The 24013-nt window shown below is 42.2% G+C and overlaps 1 protein-coding gene across 1 annotated transcript; it reads left to right on the top strand.

Annotated features, from left to right (window-relative positions):
* Window positions 1-326: 326 nt before the first annotated feature.
* Window positions 327-23389, top strand: LOC143702835 (kinesin-like protein KIF20A). Its single transcript, XM_077196729.1, has 18 exons — window positions 327-563; window positions 645-740; window positions 6829-6948; window positions 8999-9137; window positions 10827-11011; window positions 12335-12419; window positions 12484-12663; window positions 14985-15096; window positions 15182-15244; window positions 15916-16062; window positions 16135-16297; window positions 17481-17657; window positions 18035-18174; window positions 19150-19315; window positions 21667-21778; window positions 21942-22012; window positions 22083-22202; window positions 23058-23389. The coding sequence occupies exons 1-18, from the start codon at window positions 447-449 to the stop codon at window positions 23307-23309; spliced, it is 2445 nt and encodes an 814-aa protein (XP_077052844.1). The 5' UTR covers window positions 327-446; the 3' UTR covers window positions 23310-23389.
* The last annotated feature ends 624 nt before the right edge of the window (window positions 23390-24013 follow it).

The raw sequence follows: 24013 nt of genomic DNA, 5'->3' as shown, positions 1-24013 counted from the left end.
TTTTTATTAACTGAGAAATACTGTAACAAAAGTATTGCTCATGGTTAGGTCATATTAGGTAATGCATTAATCGATGAACCTTATTGTAAAGTTGCCAATATTTTAGGTTCAGGGAACTCTACCATCTTATTTATACATCATACACATTTAAAGCTAAATATATTTACAACTTTTAGTCAGGAAAGCCCAGAATGCACCCTTGATTTGACGTGATCTACACCCTAATGAACTTACAGGTGTGCTGCATGTCTTTAAGAGCTGATTGATGAGCAGGTGTGGCTAGTGCATGCTGGGTAACATCTCACATGTGCTATTAAAGCTCGTTCTCATGTTTGAAATGGTTTCAAACGTTTATTCTTCTCTAAACCACTGACACAAGTTTCAAGTCACAAGTTTGTTAAACTGATCTTGCTGTCAGAACATAACTGTTATATAACAGTATAATCATGGCGACGGTTATGGATATGGATGAAGACACAGTGCTGGCGATGGAGTCGACGGCTTGTGAACCTCATCATGCGGCTCTTCCAGAATTTTCTGGAGTTTCCTCCATAACATCACAGGTTATAAGATTGCAAATCAATTTATAACACATAAATGTCCATCTTTGTTTATATATAATGCTGTATGGTGTTTGTGTGCAGAGCGAGAGTGCTGAGATCTCTGAGCAACAGCAGCTTCGAGTTTACTTAAAAGTTCGGCCTTTCAGTGAAGAAGAGCTGAGAAGCAATGAAGAACAGGTGCGGTTAAGCTCAATCCAATGATGACGTTTGCCTTTGGGAACATGGGACTTTAAAGGGGGTTTTATATGCACTTTTCACAAGAATATAGTCTCTGATGTCCCCAGAGTGTGTATGTGAAGTTTTAGCTCAAAATACACCCCACAGATATGTTTTTATAGCCTGTTAAAATCACTTAAAGTTTTCGTGTGTGTCCCTTTAAATGCAAATGAGCTGCTGCTCCCGGGACAGAGGGCGGAGCTTCACGAGCGTGTGCGCTTGCCTTTTTGCAGCTCCGATTACCACACACACACTGAACATAAAACTCTTAGCCTTTGTTAGTATAAACGTCGGACAATGATGCAGAGACTGGAGAAGTGAACATGTTGAAGCAACAGGACATTTCTGAATGGTTAGTTGATGAACTTATGTAGCTGATGTGAAGTTAACAATATTCTAGTCATTGGTTAGCATATTCGGTAACACTTCTGAATAACGGTCCTTTAATAAGTAACTTTTCAGTAAGTAATGAGTAGTTCTACATTAACACTTCAGCTACTACTAACTAATATAGCAACAAGTTTAAAGGGGCGGTAAAACGCATTTTTTCGAAGGCTTGGTTGTGTTTGTGGGCTGCACTGTAACACGTGTTCATGCTTTGTTTTTAAAAAAATGCATTATTTTTCATATATTTTACCTTTATTCTACACTGCTCTGTCCCTCCTTGTAAAAACGGTCTGATGGTTTCCGGGTTCTATGAAGCCCCTCAAAACTACAATGGGCTCAGATTGGTTAGCTGGCCCAGTGTGTTGTGATTCGCTAACCGTGTAGTGCACATTTTCCGGAAACGTGACGCCCCTTACCTTTACGTAGCGTACCGTGGGGTTTCAGTCAGGGCCTTCAGTAACGCACACTACGTGTTGTAGCCATTAAAGTAAAGTTAGTTTCATATTTGTTTAAATAATATGGTATTTTTTCCATTTCATCTATGTTGATTATATGAAAAGTGATCAGCCTATCAGCCAGTATGAGTAGCCTAATCATAAGATGCGTAATATCGAGAGACATCATTTTGACCGCTTTATTAAGTTTTGTATAAAGCCCTTCTTTAAAGTGAATTTCGTTTTGTATAAATTGTATCTTAATTTTAATCAATGTTTCATCAAACATTTTCCTGGATTTAATAAATAAGTAGCAAATATAGCAGACAATAGCCTATAATCAGGACATGGAGGCGCCGACGCGATATAAGACGCGATATAACTTGCATCGCACGTGAACTGGAGCTCGTCTCATAAATGAACAGAAACTCAGAAATATATCTAAGCTTGAAATGTCTACTTTTAAACAAAACAATTCAAAATGAAAAGAGACAACTCTTATAATCTGTATGAAGTGTGCATTTCTCTCTGTATGCACCTTCACAATACTGCGAGTCAGCATCGTCACAGAAAACACTATTTATTAAGAAACAATTAAAATGTCTCCTTGTTATATTTGACACATTTATAATGATTAGGCTACATTTGCCGGTTCTTTGTGGCAAGCTTTATGCGTCTGCTAACTGATCCAATATCGTGACATCCCTATTTTGTACCGGGCCATTTATGGTTTTTCACATTGTTCAATAAGGTTCTTGGTAAAAAAGAAAAGAAAAGAAGCTACTGTGCCTAATATTATTGTATACAGCTTGTATTTATAATAAGTCTTCTCTGTTTAACAAACGGCTGTTAGCCACCAATTACATTAAACTCATAGTTTAGCTAAGGACTTATAGTTTAAAAGTGTATATAACATGGATTTAAAAATAATATGAAACGCACAACCATGAATGTTCCTCATCCCGTTCCTCGCTGCACTTCCTGTGTGAATGATAAATAACCTGTTCCGCTCAGTGCTAGCTGTTAGCCAGTCATAGCGGTCATAGTTACCCTCAGTGAAGGGTAACCCTTGGTCAGCCCATCCATCTTAGGTGTAGATCTTCCTTTTTAAATGATCTCTTTCTTCTCTCCAAAACATACGCCTTGAAAAAGGCACACGAAGGAGATCGTCAACTGGACCGGTAAGAGGTGTGAAGGCAGCGGCCATAGCTCAGTTCACTGACATTGCTCACAACCCGCCAACATTTCAAACGGTTGATGACATCAGCGGGGGCTAGCGCCGACACATCACTGGGCCCCTGAGGGCGTTCTGTCACTGCGCATCGAAATTTGATTGGCTAATGATACACGTCAGTCAAAGTTATGATCAAATGGGAAATGGCAGCTTCAACGGAAGGGTAGCTATACTACTAGTGCTGGTCCGCGGAGCTGTGATGCGTTTAGATGACCATATGGAAAATCCAGCTCAGCCTCACAAAAAATAACCATATTCTTTATGCAAATATAATCGTAAAAATGAAAAATATTATATAATATAATATATATGTAAAATATATATTTTAGATTCTGACAGGGCCAGCAGAGAAGGCCCTGATGGCCCTGACAGCCCACCTCTGCCTTTACCGGTAGTTTGTGCTTTGGTGAATTATAAACAATGGCGTCGATAAAACCAATCGGACCCGGGGAAACGTTAGTGAAGACGATCGAGCAGAACCTGTTCAAGAACGGCTGTTAAACGACGTTTCGGTAAGGTTTGTTTTATTGGTTCTCTCGTTGCTTTTTAGATGCGCTGTTATTGTACTAATTATTATAGAATTACAAAAAATAAGCTTTATAAACAAGAATTTCATATCGTTCTAACAAATTATTCTACAGTCCTCCAAGGGGTTTGTTTGAGTAAAGACTGCGGATCTATATTGACCGTTTCTGACTGTATGGCACAGTTACTCTTGTATTTTTAGATCAATTGTAGACAAATATCTGTCGCCAGAACTATTAACCTAAAACGAACACTAAACATCGGCTGCCAAATCAAACACAGAACCATGTTTAGCATGCCTGTAGATAAACAAGCATGTAGATAAACATAAAAGCTCTAATCAAAGATTAATTTACACTAATTCCTAGTTCGCTGTTGAGATTAAAAAAAAAGTTTGTAAGGTTAGGTGTTTGTCGGATAACGTTAAGTATGAATGAGCATTTAACAAACCAGCAGAGCCAAACAGCGTTGTCATTGTTTACTTCCTTGCTGCAACATACAATTAACTATACGAACTATTACAGGAAAACACATCGACGAAAAATAAATCAAACTTACTGGTTGTGGCTCGTAAACAAAAGCTTCTGTTTACTATTCATTTCCTTCTCGGTGGGCCTCTACAATTTACTCCTTTGAATGAGAACAAACCTAAAAGCATCAGATCCTTTGGCATTCGTATTAAATCACATTTGGAGAACTTAAATATAAATTTGGACATTTTAAATCAAATACAATTCCATGCTATATCTCCTTGGAAATTAAAGAAGCCTAATATCAATTTGGATTTGGCTCATCATAGGAAAGGCGTGACTCATCCAAATGTATATAGACCGCAATATTTGGACATAAGAAACAAATTCCCTTTTCATGTACCTCTATTCACAGATGGTTCGAAGGTGGAAAATAGTGTAACGGCAGCAATGGTGACTGGACATCAACGCTATGGAATCCGTATCCCAAAACAGTGCTCGATTTTCTCTGCTGAAGCACGTGCTTTACTTTTAGCTTTGGAGCATATTGAAAATACACCACAAAAAATATATATAATTTTTATAATTTTTTTTTCAAGCAATGGACACTTTAAAAATTGATCATCCTTTAGTGAACTGCATTTTAACCGAAGTGGATTATCTACTAAATCAGTTCTTCAGTATTAGCTTTAGCTGGGTTCCAGGACATGTCGGATTGACAGGGAATGAACGAGCTGATGCAGCCGCTAAGGAAGCTCTCTTAATCAGGAAGTTAATGAATGTCAAATTCCTCCCTCAGATATCAGACCGATTATTAACCGATATATTTTAAATAAGTGGCAAGAAGAGTGGGATATGTGCAAGAATAATAAGTTGTATGAAACTCATCCGGAAATAACAAACTAGTCTTGATCAAGTGGTCTACACCAGATGCCGTATGGGTCACACACGTTTGACCCATGCTTTTCTGCTTAAAGGTGAAGACCCAACTTTATGTATGTTTTGTAAAATTCCCTTATCTGTCAAATATATTTTATTAGATGGTCCTGGACTTAAAACAAGCAGAATGCTCTTTTCTGAGGGTTTTGCCTGAAATTATGCCTGAAAAGGTTTTGATTTTTTTTATCACATGTTAATTTAAAAAAAGATATTGTATAATATGACTTGTTTATATTTGTTTTGTTTTTTGTATTTATATGATATTTGTATTTTTGTAATTGAATTTTACCATGAAAATAGCTTTGAATGCTGACATTGCATTAAATAAAAGAATCTGAATCTCACTATTGGCCGACGCTGGTCATGTGATGCGTGTGACGTACGACACAGAAGTGCTGCGCTGTTACACTAGTGAACTCACTCGACGCCCACAGAGAAGGAAATAAAGTCGTGTTTTTTTGTTAGCACAAAAAGTATTCTTGTCGCTTGATAAACTTAAGATTAAGCCACTGTAGTCACTTGGACTATTTTAACGATGTCTTTAATAACTTTTTGGCGCCTGCAAGTTAAATCCCTGAAGAAGCCTATGGAGGAGTGATCCAGCTCTCAGATTTAATCAAATATCTTAATTTGTGTTCCGAAGATGAACGAAGGTCTTACGGGGTTGAACAACTTGAGTAATTACTGACAGAATTTACATTTTTGGGTGAACTATCCCTTTAATAGTAGTGGCTGAAGTGTTCATGTATTAGGGATGTTAACGGATGACCGTTTGACCGATGGTTGACCGTATCAACGTTAACCGATCAAAGTTGTCGGTTAAAAAAAAAAGTGATCTCTAAATTAGGCTATTATAGACAGTGGACTAAACGCTACTGCAGATAGCCATCTCATTCCAAGATATTTTTGTGAAGTGAACAAATCCCTCACACTCAATTTTTCATAACTTGCCTGTTTGTACTTAATAAACCATTAAAAACATGTGGCGCGAGGTCACAGCATTTGGGTTCGCGCGCTCACAAGGTTTGCGAAAAGTAAACAGGCTACAGGCTAAAACACTGGAGGTCAGAGCCAGGGCAGACGACAGGATGAAGCGTGTAAAGAAACGTAGTGTGTGGGACCATTTCACCAAAAAGAATGACACTGATGTAGGTTGCAACTTGTGTGATACATTGCTTAAATACAGTAGTAGCACATCTATGATTTAACACCTGAAAACGCGACACCCGCATTAGGGATTTGGAAATGCATTTCCGCATTAGATTTGGAAATGCATTACATCTACATTTCAGTGGTAACAGATACGGTGATGATGATCATCTTTATTATTGTTAGCACTAACGTTACCTCAAACTAAAGCAGAGTCTCTTCGGAGCTGTCATTTTCTTAAATGAGACGCTGCAATGTTTCAAATGAGCTTCTAACGCTAGACTAACGCCTTTATTTTCAACGCGATCACCTTGTACCCAAACCATTTCGAAACTAAGGAGCCATTTGTCCTCCGATTACATACAAGCTCCTCGGCGCGGCGTTTGCGTGACTCGTTTCGCGCTGTAGGGGATTTAAAAAGTGACGTGAGTGCCCCCCGCTCAAACACACACTGCCCCGCCTTTCCAGAGCGGCAGAGAGATGCGACAGTTGCGAAATTGCAGGCGCGGCTCGAAATGGCTGTTATTTCAAACTAACCGGTTTCAACCGGCTAATGAGGCTCGGTGGTCGGTCAAGAATTTTTAGTTTTTGGCATCCCTAGTACTAATTAGTCCTACGTAGTTACTTATTAATAAAAGACTATTATTCTAAAGTGTTACCAAATATTATGTATGATGATCTATAAATCGTGTTTCCGGGGGCGGAGTTTATGTAAATTTTAGGGTTAGTGATGTCACTAACCGTGAAGAAGCTCATTGTAGTTCCTACCAGCCGTTTGTTGTAGTCCTTTAAAGGATATATTTTATTTTACAGATATCGCTTTGTTGCTGTTTGAGCATTAACCACATCTGCACACACTGACTAAAGTTAGAAAAGTGTAATCATAAAATCCCCATGATCTGTCCTCTCAGGGGTGTGTTGTGTTGGAGGATTCGGAGAACGTCTCTCTTCACGCTCCGAGAGGATCCGCCAGCATGAAGAGCAGCGAGAAGGGAATCGGGCAACAGGTGTACAAGTTCCGCTTCTCACAGGTGACTATACACAAACACACACACACACACACACACACACACACACACACACAGGTGTACAAGTTCCGCTTCTCACAGGTGACCACACACACACACACACACACACACACACACACACACACACACACACACACACACACAGGTGTACAAGTTCCGCTTCTCACAGGTGACCACACACACACACACACACACAGGTGTACAAGTTCCGCTTCTCACAGGTGACCACACACACACACACACACACAGGTGTACAAGTTCTGCTTCTCACAGGTGACCACACACACACACACACACACACACACACACACACAGGTGTACAAGTTCCGCTTCTCACAGGTGACCACACACACACACACAGGTGTACAAGTACCGCTTCTCACAGGTGACCACACACACACACACACACACAGGTGTACAAGTTCCGCTTCTCACAGGTGACCACACACACACACACACACACAGGTGTACAAGTTCCGCTTCTCACAGGTGACCACACACACACACACACACAGGTGTACAAGTTCCGCTTCTCACAGGTGACCACACACACACACACACACACACACACACACACACGTTCCTCTTCTCACAGGTGACCACACACACACACACACACACAGGTGTACAAGTTCCGCTTCTCACAGGTGACCACACACACACACACACACACACACACACAGGTGTACAAGTTCCGCTTCTCACAGGTGACCACACACACACACACAGGTGTACAAGTTCCGCTTCTCACAGGTGACCACACACACACACACACACACAGGTGTACAAGTTCCGCTTCTCACAGGTGACCACACACACACACACACACAGGTGTACAAGTTCCGCTTCTCACAGGTGACCACACACACACACACACACACACACACGTTCCTCTTCTCACAGGTGACCACACACACACACACACACACAGGTGTACAAGTTCCGCTTCTCACAGGTGACTACACACACACACACGTTCCGCTCCTCACAGATGACCACACACACACTTCTACAAGTTCTGCTCTTCACAGGTGACCACACACACACTTCTACAAGTTCCGCTTCTCACAGGTGACCAGTACACACACACAGAGGTGACCAGTACACACACACAGAGGTGACCAGTACACACACACAGAGGTGACCAGTACACACACAGAGGTGACCAGTACACACACACAGAGGTGACCAGTTCCCAAAAAAGGCGCAGTGGTTTCTGCATTTGGGTCGGTTCGTGTTCACTCCTTAAAGAACCGCACCAGAGTTGGTTTGTACGGGCCGAGAGCTTCTCTTCTGCTGGGTCTCGGTGCGGGAGTGTTCGGGCCGCACGAGTGCGATCGCGGTTCACTCCGGCCCAAAACTTCCACACTAGAGGGGAAACCAACTTGACTTCCGTTCAATCGCAAACAAGGTGAAGTTGTATAATGTCTACTTGTGTGTCTGAATGCACACTGAAGTGAACTGGCTTTAGGACCCAGCGGAACAGCTCGTTTACTCCATAGAGATATAACCCATCTACAGTCATGAAAGATCAGGATCTATTATTTTCTACAAGACGTTAAAGACGCCCAATGTAAGATATTTAGAGCTGAATTAAAAGGTTTATGCATGAAATCGAGTTATTTTGAATTTACGTTGAAAAAGTAATGTTTTTAAATGAATATTTATTGAATAAATCCAGTAGTTTAAAGGTAAATAAAATAAGAAAATAATAATCTCCCAAAAAATTGCATTTAAAAAAGACAAAATTTTACCAAAATAAAATAAGCTTTCTGAAAAAAGGTTCTGTGCTTTGTGTCCGTGTGTCCCGGGAGGGAAGGCTGAGTGTGTAAAGGTGTGTGTACCGCGGGGGAAGGCTGCGTGTGTAAAGGTGTGTGTGTACTGCGGGGGAAGGCTGCGTGTGTAAAGGTGTGTGTGTACTGCGGGGGAAGGCTGCGTGTGTAAAGGTGTGTGTGTGTGTACCGCGGGGGAAGGCTGCGTGTGTAAAGGTGTGTGTGTGTACCGCGGGGGAAGGCTGCGTGTGTAAAGGTGTGTGTGTGTGTCCCGACTGCAGATCTTCGGGCCGGACTGCTCCCAGACCGAGCTCTTCACCGGCACCGTCCGCTCGCCGCTGCTCCAGTTTCTGCACGGCACAAACGCACTGGTGTTCTGCTACGGAGTCACCAACGCTGGGAAAACGCACACCATACAAGGTGAACCGACACACACTCTTCTGATGCGCTCCAGTCCTCCGGAGACTCCTGAAACCGTGTTCATGAGGTCGTGTGTGTAAGAGTGCCTTCTCTTAATTACACTAAAATACAGTAAGGTTCTTAATCTACTTCCAGAAACACAGTAATGTGTTACATTTTAAAATTAAAAACAGACACCTGATGCAAAGTTTACAGTGTCTTAAATTAAACATAAAACAATAATTTATGAAGACACCGTAAACTTTATTGCTACATATTATATTAATGCTATCATGTCCTGTGTGGGCAATGCACTTACTTCGTTGTAAATTCTAGTAATATCACGGCTAAATGCCTTCAAGTTTTGTGGTTTTTCCGCATGTTTCTCTCTTGCCGCGTTTCCATCACCCTTCAAATTGCGCAAATTGCGAATTGAATATACGCCTAATTGAAAAGCGTCAATTTCGCAAAAACTCCCGTTTATCTCAAAGTTTTTATGCTCTAGTGACGCGGTTTTTCAGGCAGTTCAAAAAATAAATATTTTGCACAACTGCAATGGAAACAGGTTTTACAGTCACTTGACGTAGAAGACGCGCGTTTAAAGACAAAAGAATTACAGGAATACTGGATTCTAAACCTCAAAGAAATGTCGAAATCAAGACCTCGAAGCAGAAATGAGGGAGAAACACCCAGAAACTCCTCATATGAGCCGCTCACAGTATAAGAGTCTTTCCTTGTCATTAATGCTGGATAACACACACACATGTGCGTCTCCTTTTATTAATAATGGCCAGTTCAGCGGCTGAGATATGTCAGAGAATGTGTAGTAAGGGGAGAAGTGTCACTCTCAGTAAACTTCCGGCTTCTGAACTGGTTGCAGTTCCACTCTGGCTCCATATGAGGGCGCTCACAGGACGAGTGCAGAATGAATGGAGGTCTATGGAGCTAAATCCACCACTGGCACAGGTCAATACACGCGCTAGAAGAGGTTTTGTTGTTTTAAAAGACCACGCCGAAAATACACACACACATTCTGGTTCCGCTTCAGATGCCACGATGCCATCAAGCGGTATCTTTGGTCGTAATCAGTCATTCACTGACCAATCAGCGTTCATTAGCAGAATGCTAGCGTGTAATGGGCAACTACTCAACCTGTAAGAAATCGAAAAGACATGCGTACTCGTTCATTCAACTTTCGACCTATAACCCATGTTGAACTTGCAAAACCTACAATCAAATCTGAGATTTCTCAACTGCAATCGGAAGAAAGACAAATTTAGCCGTCTAGCTCCATAGACTCCCATTTATTTTGCACTCAGGGCGATCGCCCCCCAGTGGAGTTCTGGTGGAACTACAACCAAAATACGGTACAATAGGACTTTATAGGGTGTGAACAGGCTTTCCGTAGACGGGCTCTGGATATACGTAAACCCACCAACGTCCGTCGCCATGACTTATCGCGAGGTAAAAATTACATTTTAGACATTTCGCAATAGTATTTTGTCGACATTTAGAAAAAAAATCACAAGTTTTGCGCAAATTCTGTAATGGAAACGTGCCTACTGACACGTAAAGATCTTAAAGACAATCCACTTTACGAAATGGTGTTCATGTGCGTTACACTCGTAAATACGATCTTTACGATGTGACTTGAGCGCACTGTTTGACGCATGTCCTCTGACGTCATCACATGTGGACGGCCCGTTCCAGGTTCCCCGCAGGATCCGGGGATTCTGCCGCGCGCGCTGGACGTGGTGTTCCGGCACGTGGCGGGCCGCCAGTACGAGCACGCGGACCTGAAGCCGTTCCTGAGCGCGGATGTGCAGAAACTGGACTCGGAACAAGTCAAAGTGGAGAAGAACGCCAAGGCGGCGCTTTTCAGCTCACTCAAAGAGGTGCGCGCTTCAGAACCGGCGGGTTTAGCCTGTTTTATGCTTCTGCGTCGAATCGACGGCGTACCCCCGCAGAGCCCTCTGCGTCGCCGCGAACCCCTCCGCCGTAGCTCGATGTGCACCTCCAAAAAAATTGTAACCGCGTCGAGGCGACGCAAACCGCAAGGGCTGTGATTGGTCAGATGCAACGCAACCTGACGCAGAACCATAAAACGGCCACGACGCCGTAGGAGTGACGGCGTAGCTACGCCGTGGAGTTGACGCAGAAGCATGAGGCCTTTAGGCTCACAGAACCTTCCCAGATAATGTGTATGTAACGTTTGTTTGTGGTTAGCCAGGAACGTTTTTCGTTACTTTTGAACTTTTTTTTAATTTATTTTTTATTGCAGAACGTAACGTTTCCCTGACGTCTTATTAACCTTTTCATATTTATTTGACATTCTCCCGCATCACTCTCAGAAAAAAAGGTACAAAAGCTGTGACTGGGGCGGTACCGCTAAAACGTACACTTTTATACCTAAAGGGTGCAGGTTGGTACCTAATGGTACATATTGGCACCTAAAATGAACATATTAGCACCTAAACGGAACACAAGTGTACCTTTTGAAAAGGTAATCCCCTAGTGACAGCGTTTGTACCTTTTCTCTGAGTGTAAGCGGCCGGGAAGACGGATGAATAATCAGGACAAACCAGGTCTTGTTTTGAACCATTGTTTTTAATCAATATAAATAATCCGAGCACAAACCATCATATGGAGTATTATATAAGATTATGTAACTTTTATCCCTGTACCACAGTAACAGATTTTATAACTGACTTCAATACATTAAAAAAGGAATAACAATTATGTGAGTGACTATAGGATTATTACGTAGTTTATTATCGGGACTGCTTTATTTTGGCCCGAAAAACTTAATGTTCTCTTCAATTAGACGTTTCCGATCTCTGAAATCACACTATTTACTCTAGCTTATCAACCTTTATATTGAATTAAATATATGAACAAATGTTAGTCAGCAAAACATTAAGTTAAGCGAGTGCACTTTCTGTGTAAGACTGAAGCGATGCGGATCAGGGCCGTGAAGTTACAAACGCGCTTATATTTATGATTTAATTTTAACCATGAGGGAACATTTCTACATCAGTACATTGGTCTCAATACTATTTGAACCTCTTTAGATGGCGCTTTAATGCTTGGCTAACTAGAAGACACTGGCCAGGTTTAATTTTTATAAGGGTTGTGATGCTGTTAATGTTTCTCCATCACTGCTGATGAACTGGTTCTGAGACTCGATCACGAGCTTGATCACGTTTCTCTCGTCTCAGGATCCTGAACCCTCAAGATCCAGCCGAAGCTCCACCTCCTCCGTCAACAGTTTGTCGTTTTCCAGTGTCTCGTATGACCATACAGGTATACGCGGTTACGATGGCTGTGTGTGTGTGTGTGTGTGTTTAAGCTCTCGCGTGTCTTCCAGTGGACAGTGCTGATGTCACGGCCGATGACGGACACTGCCGGTACTGCGTCTGGGTGGCGTTCTACGAGATCTACAACGAACACGTGTACGACCTGCTCCAGTCGGGCCCCGTCGGCAGAACCAGGAGACGCGCGGCGCTGCGAGTGTGTGAGGACGGCACCGGCAGCTCCTACATCAGGGGTACGGTCCTCACGGGAGGAGTGTGTGTGTGCCTTTAACCCTCTGCTGCTCTTTGCGTCGTCACATTAGTTTAATTGAAATAAAAGTAAAACAAAAAATTTTTTTTTAAATGGAGCACGGGCGTAGACGTCATGGAACGGTGCATTGTGGGTAACGGCGGCCTTTTTAGAGGTAACGCAAAGGCCGGTTTGGTATAAGGTAATAGCGTAACCGGCCGATCTCCGGATAAAGGAGTTTATTTTAAAAACGGTTGTATTGCTCCAGAATGAACAGAACTGTCCATGGCAACGCTCTGTTTTTCATGGCAACGGTGTGTTATACTGAGCAGTGGTCAAGAAATAACAGACCACATTCAATATTAGTATTCAACCAAGCCATGTAATAATAACAATTAAACTACAGAGCTCCAGCAATAGAATAATATGTAAGCTATTAGTAATAAAGCATTTTAACATTTAAGCTTCAGCAACAGAATACCATTTAAGGTTCAGTACAGAGGAGACTATAGCTAGAAATTACCACTGCATTTGTGTGTCTATTGGCTGATGCTTTCTAGAAGTGTAAGGTACAAATTATGCCATAGCATGTCAGTATTATACTAACCTAGTCTATCCACCAAAATCTAGATGAATAAACGAGGTGACATTTAGGGTGGCCAGCCATACCTGTCCGGCGCAGCCTCAAGCCGGACACTCATTATTCCTCCTTTTTGCAGTTGCGCTGAATTGTTTAAAAAAATTAACCTATAAAAATCCCACATATTGATAGTGGCTCCTTGATGCCCGTAAATTAGTTAAAATCTCCCATAGTCTAGAGCTTGCAAGCTCCAAACCGTGTAACGCGCACGGCAGAGAGGGAGAGAGCGAGAGACCTTGCGTGTGTGTGCAAATGTGCGTGTGTGCCTCACAAAGCGCATGTTACACCGCGTCAACAAAGCGCATGTTACACCGCGTCAACAAAACCAATCAACAAAATATATAGCCGGGAAATGACTTCTTGCAGGTTGGGATATCTGTGTCCTCCTTTTTGGTGTTATGGAAATGGCCACCCTGGTGACTTTGCTAATCGAGAATTGATATGCTGATTTGGCTAACAGCAGCTACATCAGTATAACAGTTTGCTCCCAAAACACAGCAGCGTACTTACTGCTTTATCGTTAATCTGAACAGCAGAACTTTAGTTAACTGCTAAATGAATACATTCAATATAAATGTAGCTAGCTAGTTAACTCTGGCAGCTGAAAATCTATTGACCATGTGATAAAAATATCAGTTAGCCATTAGCGCTAACGGAGTTGACTACAAAGCAAAGCAAAAAGACCACCACTTATATGATTCGAGGCGTTTGCCCTGTCGAACGTGAGACCGATTACAGCAGTTCACAATACAGCAATACTGAACCATTTTCCTAAAAATAACCCTAAATTAAACCTAATATTATCTAATGACCAACGTAATTGCGCACTGCCTACTATATAGTACATCTACTTCCGTACCGTGATTCCCACAATGCATCGCGGCATGACGAAACGATCCCGAGCTCTATTAGGAATGTACTATTTTAGTTTTTTTTTTTTTTTGTAGTATTTTTAGGGAATTTTATGGTATTAAATATTTTCACTGTATTTGTAATCCATTTATTCACTTTGAGCATAGACCTGAAAACTTAATTTCCAGCTTAAACTCTGGTAAATCTAGAATGCTTTAAAACACAGACTGAAGTTTGATCTCTTTTCAAACGCGACACTTGGAGAAGTTTTAAAGTGAATTTTTTTTTACATTTATTATGAAAAATGTGCAAAAAATGCACTATTTGAAATATATATTTTCAAAAACATGTTTTACTCTAAAACTGCGCGAATCAAAGCCATACATCTAAACCAGTTTCTAAACAAAATTTGACGGTGATGTCCTAAATGAGCGTTCAGTGAGATGTTTTGTTTGTCTGCAGTACCGAACGCTTCCACTAGAGGAAATTCAGCTCATTAATTTCCAGTGCGCGAGGAGCATTATTGTTTGTGTGACTATTGTTTACAGAACATTTAACCTGTTCGAATCATGTCCATGGTGGTTTTGTTCACAAAGGAAGTGCCAAAACCTTCAAGTTTCGTACCTTTCTGATGAAGAAGAAAATACGAATTTTTTTCAAATTTCAGTCGAAAATGACCGCAGAGCATCACAGGGTTAAAAGTCAAGTCACCTTTATTTATATAGTGCTTTTTACAATAGATTGTTTCAAAGCAGCTTTACAGAGATAACAGAAAAATAATATTGTAATTAATTACATACTGCAGAGTCCTTTAATTTTAAGTGTCGTTGTAGATTTGCGATGGGTTAATGTGCAGAGCGCAGAGGAGGCCAGTAAAGTGCTGCGCGTGGGCAATAAGAACCGAAGCGCAGCCGCAACCAAGATGAACCAGTCGTCCAGCAGAAGGTCATTATGAGTCTGATATTATGAGTCTGATTTGTGCAGAATATATATTTCCATGCAAAAGCAAAACCTTTGTTCTGTTTTACAGTCACAGTATCTTCACCATCAAACTGATACGCCTCGACGGAGAAGATGTTCAGGGACTGTCAGAGTAAGTGAACTGTAAAACGCATAACTTATTTTGATAAGTTATACAAAGTCAGTTTAATGTAATTAAGGTTGAAATAACTTAAACATCCAAGTGTATTCTACTTAAGATTAATTTATCCCTTAACTCTTAAATCACCAAAATGACATTTACAAATTTTTCCTTTATTTCTTCATGCCTTAATATCTTGAATGTAACTCGACACCCTTGCCCTATTTAGTATTTGCAGTTCTATGAATATGAAATTGAGCCCCGCCTCCACTCACTCACTCAGATCCACTCGTTGTCGATCACACGTTGATCTGATTGGTTACAAGGTAGTTTGTGACGTCAGAAACACCAGAGATTTCAAAGCGTGTTTTTGAGACTGTCTTTGGTTCACTGCAGTTTTAAGGAGAAAATACTCAGCAATGCTGTCGACTTATGAATTTACACATGCTTTGTCTTAAAGCGTATTAAAAACACCACATAGACATATAAACAACATTTAAAAGCCGGATTTTCACCACAGGGGGACTTGAAGCAATTTTCATCATTTATGTTATACAAAATTCGTTTAAAGTAATTAATCAATGTAATTTAAGTCAAAATAACAAAATCCAAGTTTATTGTACTTAAAAAAATTCAGTGAAGCAAATCTGTTTTGAATGTTTAATTTCTTTTCTGGCATAAAGTCTTTCACTTTGCGACTTGGCCGGCTCTGAAAGATGCAACAAAACCAAAACGTTTGGGGAGCGTCTGAAGGAAGCTGGAAACATCAATAATTCCTTGCTGATTCTGGGCAAGTGTATCGCGGCGCTGAGGAACAGCCAGAGTCACAGGTACTAGCGACCGCTAACGCCCCTGAGCCGCGGGTGTACGGGCGTGTGTTCATGTGTGTCTGCTCCTCGAAGGGTGAAGAGTTACGTGCCGTTCCGCGAGAGCAAGCTGACCCGGCTCTTCCAGGGCATGTTCTGCGGTCGAGGACGGGCGTGCATGATCGTCAACATCAACCAGTGCGCCTCCACTTACGACGAAACCCTCCATGTGATGAAGTTCTCTGCCGTCGCCAAGCAGGTTTGGGAGTGAAAGTTAATATCAAACCCTGGTTATGATGCTAGTAATCAGTTCGGCCATTCAGAACTTCTACAAGCCAAAACTAAGAAAGAAAGAAACCAGATTAGCTATGTCACAGACGGAGCATATATATATATAATCAAACAAAATCCCGTCACCAGCATCTCATCTTCAACACAAGTTAACACACGCCAAAACGCCACAATGTTTTTACCATTATGGGAACTCGAGGTTGTTGTACGGCTGGCTTATAATGTCAGGTGGCATGACTGATTATGAGCATCTGTAACCTTATGATTCACAAAGCCATTGACCACGTCAACTAGTGACGGTCGATTTCGAAGCTTCTGAACCTTTTCGAATCATTCATTTGGAACCAGTGATTCAGTGTGTATCAAACTAGTCATGTGATTTCAGTAAACGATGCTTTGTTACGTCATAACCAGTGTTGCCAATTTACAGACTTTTGTCACCTAGATTATCGACTTCTCAGACCCATTTTACGTCTTTAAAAAAAGCGACTAGCAACGTTTTGGATTGCTGGTTAACGCAGTCAGTCACTGATTCAAAACCGCTTTATTGGACATTTGGCTTTATGATATATTAACATTTTCAGCGTGTGAGCATGGACTAGGAGATAAACCGGATGTAAACTGTCGACAGTTAGCGCATTACGCCATCTAGCAACATTTAGCGGCTTTTTGAGCAAGCTTTAGCTACTTAACATTGTTTCCAAATGTCTGATTCACTGCTAGAGGGCGCTGATCTCTGTGTGGACCCATGAACCAGTGTCTATATGACTTTCACCTGATCTCAGATCAGTTTTATACATTTGTAGACATTTAATGGCGTAAGAGTTGAAGTTGAGTCTCTAACTAGTCTTATTAGCCAAGCTCTTCATGAACAATACAAGCTCTACAATTTAATAAAATAACAGGTATTATAGAGGCACATCATATTTAGTGGTATAAGATGATTTGTTAATTGCATTTAACAGATGTAAGCTTTAATGAAACATTGCTGGTTTGTAAAAGCTGTTTTCGCTGCATTTACACTGTCCTGCCCAGCAGGGGTCGCCAGCGAGCGGAGCTTCCATCAGTGAATCATTTTGCCAAAGCAATTCAATTGATTCAAAGCCTCATTTCTCCCATTGCCCGTGTCATCTGTGGTCTGTGTATGTCAGGTGTTACAGGTCATGCCTCAGAGATCGATCGAGTCTCTGGCTCCACGTCTGGTTGGTCTGGATGGGAAGCCATTGCTGAGGAATGGAGTGATTGATGACCAAGCCGTGGACGAGTATCTGTCCGAGGAAGAGTTGCTGGACGGAGATGAGGCCGATGTGTCAATATTACCCCAAGAGGTGCTTGAGCTCTGCTTACACATGATGCGCAATGCTCACACTGCAAACACACTTCTTACTTAGGGTTTTTGTCTTGGTTCCAGTCCAAATATTGAAATATTCTTAAATCAAGAGGTGCCATGCGTTACGTCCTGTTTGTCAAAATTAACCGCTATAAAAAAGCAACATTATCTGCCAATTGGGTAAGAAACTTGTTAATTTATTTAAAATTATCTTTATGTTGCTTGTTTTAAGCAGTAAAATGTCTTGTTTTCTGGGTATATCAAAATTAAGTGAAGATCTTTTCAAGAACTTAGATTTTTGGACTGGAAACAAGACAAAAATACTAAGAAAAGCATTTTTTGCAGTTTGCCACATGTTTCTGTCTTCTCTTGCAGGATTTGTTGAACTTGGTAGAGAGCTTGCGCTCAAAGCTGATGGCGGAGCGCAGGAAGAATCTTCTCCAGGAGATTCAGATCCGAAAGGAGATGGGAGACGCGATGCTGCAGCAGATCATGGAGACAGAGGAGCTTCACAGGTGATGACTGAAGCTAGTCGCCGCAACCCACCCGGGCCGTCCGAAGCTAGTCGCCGCAACCCACCCGGGCCGTCCGAAGCTAGTCGCCGCAACCCACCCGGGCCGTCCGAAGCTAGTCGCCGCAACCCACCCGGGCCGTTCCGAAGCTAGTCGCCGCAACCCACCCGGGCCGTCCGAAGCTAGTCGCCGCAACCCACCCGGGCCGTTCCGAAGCTAGTCGCCGCAACCCACCCGGGCCGTTCCGAAGCTAGTCGCCGCAACCCACCCGGGCCGTTCCGAAGCTAGTCGCCGCAACCCACCCGGGCCGTTCCGAAGCTAGTCGCCGCAACCCACCCGGGCCGTTCCGAAGCTAGTCGCCGCAACCCACCCGGGCCGTTCCGAAGCTAGTCGCCGCAACCCACCCGGGCCGTCCCGAAGCTAGTCGCCGCAACCCACCCGGGCCGTCCCGAAGCTAGTCGCCGCAACCCACCCGGGCCGTCCCGAAGCTAGTCGCCGCAACCCACCCGGGCCGTTCCGAAGCTAGTCGCCGCAACCCACCCGGGCCGTTCCGAAGCTAGTCGCCGCAACCCACCCGGGCCGTTCCGAAGCTAGTCGCCGCAACCCACCCGGGCCGTTCCGAAGCTAGTCGCCGCAACCCACCCGGGCCGGCCGAAGCTAGTCGCCGCAACCCACCCGGGCCGTCCGAAGCTAGTCGCCGCAACCAAACTCCAAACACTGTTGTGCGGATGAGCGGCCGGAACACATTAAAAGCGTTTTGTTAGAACGGTGTCGTGTTAGCGGCTCCTAAGTAAATAAGTATTGAAGTGAATCAATCAACTAACTTTATCTGACAATAACTTTATTCTAGAGCCGCTGTAAAGCCTAAACAATCTGTTACTGTAATTTCTATTATCACTGTAAAGCTGCTTTGAAACGGTCTATACATTTATAAACGTGCTGTATAAATGGTGACTTTGCTTTAACGGTGTGTTTTAGTCGTCAGCTGATGGACCTGAAGGAGAGCTATGAGGAGAAGATGGACAGCACGTTCGAGATGTATAAAGAGGCGTTGAAAGAGCACGCGTACCAGTGCGCTCTCGAGAGATTGGAGGAGGATTACATCCCTATAGAGGAATACAGCGAAGAGCAGGAGCGAGCCAAGGCACACACACACACACCTTTACATCTATGCGCACCTTTACATCTATGCGCACCTTTACATCTATGCGCACCTTTACATCTATGCGCACCTTTACATCTATGCGCACCTTTACATCCATACACGCGCACCTTTACATCCATACACGCACACCTTTACATCCATACACGCACACCTTTACATCCATACACGCACACCTTTACATCCATACACGCACACCTTTACATCCATACACGCACACCTTTACATCCATACACGCACACCTTTACATCCATACACGCACACCTTTACATCCATACACGCACACCTTTACATCCATACACGCACACCTTTACATCCATACACGCACACCTTTACATCCATACACGCACACCTTTACATCCATACACGCACACCTTTACATCCATACACGCACACCTTTACATCCATACACGCACACCTTTACATCCATACACGCACACCTTTACATCCATACACGCACACCTTTACATCCATACACGCACACCTTTACATCCATACACGCACACCTTTACATCCATACACGCACACCTTTACATCCATACACGCACACCTTTACATCCATACACGCACACCTTTACATCCATACACGCACACCTTTACATCCATACACGCACACCTTTACATCCATACACGCACACCTTTACATCCATACACGCACACCTTTACATCCATACACGCACACCTTTACATCCATACACGCACACCTTTACATCCATACACGCACACCTTTACATCCATACACGCACACCTTTACATCCATACACGCACACCTTTACATCCATACACGCACACCTTTACATCTATGCTTTTGTTTGTCAGGTCAATTACACGGATTCGCATTGAAGGAGGGGTTTCTATTAAATGCTTGTGCGCTTCCAACAGTGTAACAATCTAGTTGCATTTATTAAAATTTAACATTTTATTATTATTAGGGGTCAAGCACCAAAGACAAGTAGACACTTATTGTAATCGTTAGTGTTCTTATTCCTCCGCTCTGGAAGTCTATGGCAGCCCATAGAAAGGCTTGATGGAAAATTATGAAATTTGGCACACTGATAGAGGACCGTCTGAACTTTAACCACAGCGATTTTGGAGTCTCTAACTTAATCCCTCTAGCGCCACCAGCTGTACAAATTGTCACTAATGTTTGTTAACTTTTGAAATGTAAGGCCTAGAAACAATCTTCTGATTTCTTCAAGATGATACGATTGCGCACTGACGTCAGTTTTCGCCACTTGAATTTTCCAAAAACAGTACTTCTCTCCTAGACAGTTGCTCTGATTTTCTCACAAATTGAGCCAGATCATGCCAACAAAGTTATGGAATTAAAGTTGATTTGTCAAACTGTTTTCGAATGATGCGCAAACAAATTAGAAATAGAGCATGCCAAAATGGCCGTGAGATTTCTGCAACGTTTAGCGTATTCTGACCAAACTTGGTGTGTGTTATGAAAACCATGACATGAGTTTACTTGCACAGTTTTGGCACAGTGCCAACTAGTGGTCAGGAGATATGCTCTTTTTAACTCTTCAGCCAAAAATCACAAAACTGGTCTCTTTAGATTCGGTGCAGCATGTCGAGTCGAACAATGCCATATTGGCCATTTTGGGTATCTGCTTTTAAGAGAAAATTCAAAAAGGTAATCTTTTATAACTCATTACCATATCGTTATGAAACTGCGTTCGTCACCATTTCCTGTAGCTAATCAAAACGTTTTGGGGCAGTGCTACCTTGTCAAATGTTATAATTAAATTTTAAATATGCTAATGGAGTTTGATTTTTGCCTATTGTAAAGAAACTGGTCTTAATACTTTTCTTGAGTCGTGCCGAGAACATATACCAGTTTTGCCGTAGTATGCCAAACTTTCCACCATTTTGATTTTCTTTAAAAACCTACTTTTTCAAAACTCTTAGACAGTTTATCCAATTTTCACAAACATTTAATTGTATCATCTCCAGACCATGCCGGCACAAAGTTATGGATTTCGTGTTGATAGACTAAAGCGTTTTTGTACACTGCATCAATTTTAGGCATGATGCTAAAACGACTGAGGCTTTCTCTTATGCAATGCTAATGCAGAGTTTGGTGTCAATATGCTATCGTCACTTCACTCTGATCAAACCACATCAGTTTGGTCACAGCGCCACTTATTGGTCAAAAGTGATAAACCATTAAATCATTACTAATGACCATTTATAATTTCAGGAATTTAGCCTAAAATCATCTTAATGTCTTTAATTGCTCATTTTTGCAGTTATGATGTTCCAGCCACTTCTCGTTCCTTGAGCTTAGCCTCTTAATGTAGCGATTTAATCATTTATTTTGTTTATAGGCGCTAGAGAAACTTGTATTTGAGTTGGAACAGGGATGCCAGTGTTCTGGTCCTCAAGCCCTCAAACAGGACAACTCTATGCAGACAAGCCCACTGCCGTCCATAGACACAGGTATCGTGTGTGTAATCCTGACTTTTTTGGCCCTGAATAAATCATACTAAATGTTTTTTAAAAATGTAAAACTGCAGAAAGTTCTGTGACTGTTGTGTTTAGGGGTAAAGATCTAATATACAGCTTGTACAGCATAAAAATTATTCAATCAATGAATGTGCAGATGCAGAAAGGTATAAGATGCTGTACAAGGAAAAGTGTGCGGTGGAGAATCTGTGTGTTGAGAAGCAAGAGGTAAACGCATAACAGATGAAGAGGTCATGAAACTGCTGCCGAAACCTCTGAGTTCCTGCTTGTGTTTTAGCTGATCGTGTCTCTCGAGCGGCGCATCAGCGAGCTGAACGAGACTCTTCAGGAAGCCGGCGAGAGCTATATGGAGAAACTTGCAGAAGTCCAAACTCTACAAAACAGACTCTCGAATCAGGTTAGGACACTTGGATGAAACCTATGTGCTGAGCATAGACTGTAAAAAAATGTTTGTAGTGTGCGTGGCGTCACCCATAGTGTTTCTGAAGAGCATTTTTGAAGCCCAAAGTGGGCGGAGCCATATTGGCCGTGCGTTGCTCCCGGATAAACTACTTTTTATGGGCTTTTGGCCAATTAATTTACACGAAAATGGGACTTTGGGGGCCTAAAAACACGAACTTTTTAAAACCATGTCTGTGTGAACTACAAAATGCAAATTAGTGGAAACGGTGACGTCATGTGTATTACTTATTACTGTTGTGTGTGTATATATGCACATAGTGTTTCTTTACAAAGTGACATCGCCACCTACTGGCCTGGCAGTAGAACACAGCGTTTTTAGCCGTTTCCGTGGATCTGTGTGAACTGGGATCATTTCACAATGTTTTTAGTACATTGTCGTGTAAAGGTGCCCATAGAAACAGTTTCTATTCCCGTGGCATTTGTTCTTGTTCCAGCCACAATGACAAACTATATCTGTGTTTCCATTACAGATTTACGCAAAACTGTTATTTTCTCAATGTAGATAAAAAAATGACTGCGTTTCCATTATCTGTTTTTGTTTTTTTTCTTCAATAAGTCTTCTATGGGATTGAGTCTCTTCTGCAGCCTATTGTACAATTCGCTATATAGACCAAAACCACTTTTTGTACCAGGCTGTAAACATGTTTTTTTCTGCTGTAAAGTTGGGCATTTTAACATGCGAGTCTATGGGATTGAGTCTTTTCTGCAGCCTGTCTCTAGTGGCCAGTGGAGGAACTGCAGTTAAAGGCACGTCAGCGTTGGTTTCTGAGAGCTGTGTGTGTGTCGACAGGAGCAGAAAGTGGCGTCTTTGGAGAGTGATGCCAGCGCTCGAGAGCAGGAGATCGGGCGTCTGCGTGAGGAGGTGAAGCGTGCGTGCGTGTGTGTTGGGCCGTCTCGGGCGAGTGTGTGTGTCGGGTCTCGTCCGCGGTGTGGTCTTCTGCTCAACATTAAAGAGTCCATGACTCCTCCGTCTACTGGGAGTCTCTGCCGCACCATCAGAAAGTCTGTGAGAGCCACGACTCTGAGGAAGAAGCCCAGCTGATCATGAACTCGAGGACTGTGTGTTTGTTCAACGTCTCTATTGAGGTTTTTATTTGTGTAATAAAAGTATTTTAAAATCTTTCCACTTTTTTTCCAAATCTGACTTTTTCCAAATTGTTAGTGATTCTATAATTGAGATTGGAACATTTGACCAAAGCCATTACCACAGAGCCAAAGTGACATCCGATCAAATAAAAATGGCTTCAAAAACAAGGATTCTGAAATCAGATTAGATCACGCTCTAAGATTGGGATATCTTTGATATTTAATGTCCCCCGTAGTCAATTTTATCCTTAACTCATCTTTGATCACCAAAATGACCTACAAATGTTTTTTTCCTTAAATGCCTTAAAATATCTTGAATGTAACTGGACACCCTCGCCTCATTTAGTATACATGGTTCTGACTATGCAAATGAGCCCCGCCTCCACTCACTCACTCAGAGATCCACTCGTTGACGATCACACGTTGATCTGATTGGTTACAAGGTAGTTTGTGACATCAGAAACACCAGCGATTTCAAACCGTGTTTTTGAGACTGTCTTTGGTTCACTGCAGTTTTAAAGAGAAAATACTCCGCAATGCTGTCGACTTGTGCTTTAAGACAAACCATCTAAATTTATTTAAAAACACCACATAGATGTTCCACATGTGAAGTCAACCTGGTCCCAGCAGAACAGTGGGTTTCAGAAACAAATGTAATTG

Source organism: Siphateles boraxobius, unplaced genomic scaffold (genome assembly GCF_051911475.1).
Source record: "Siphateles boraxobius isolate OS27281-9 unplaced genomic scaffold, OSU_SipBor_1 351, whole genome shotgun sequence".
In the NCBI taxonomy this organism is placed as follows: Eukaryota; Metazoa; Chordata; class Actinopteri; order Cypriniformes; family Leuciscidae; genus Siphateles; species Siphateles boraxobius.
The sequence above is the reverse complement of the archived record's forward strand: the minus strand, read 5'-3'. Positions and strand labels throughout refer to the sequence as shown.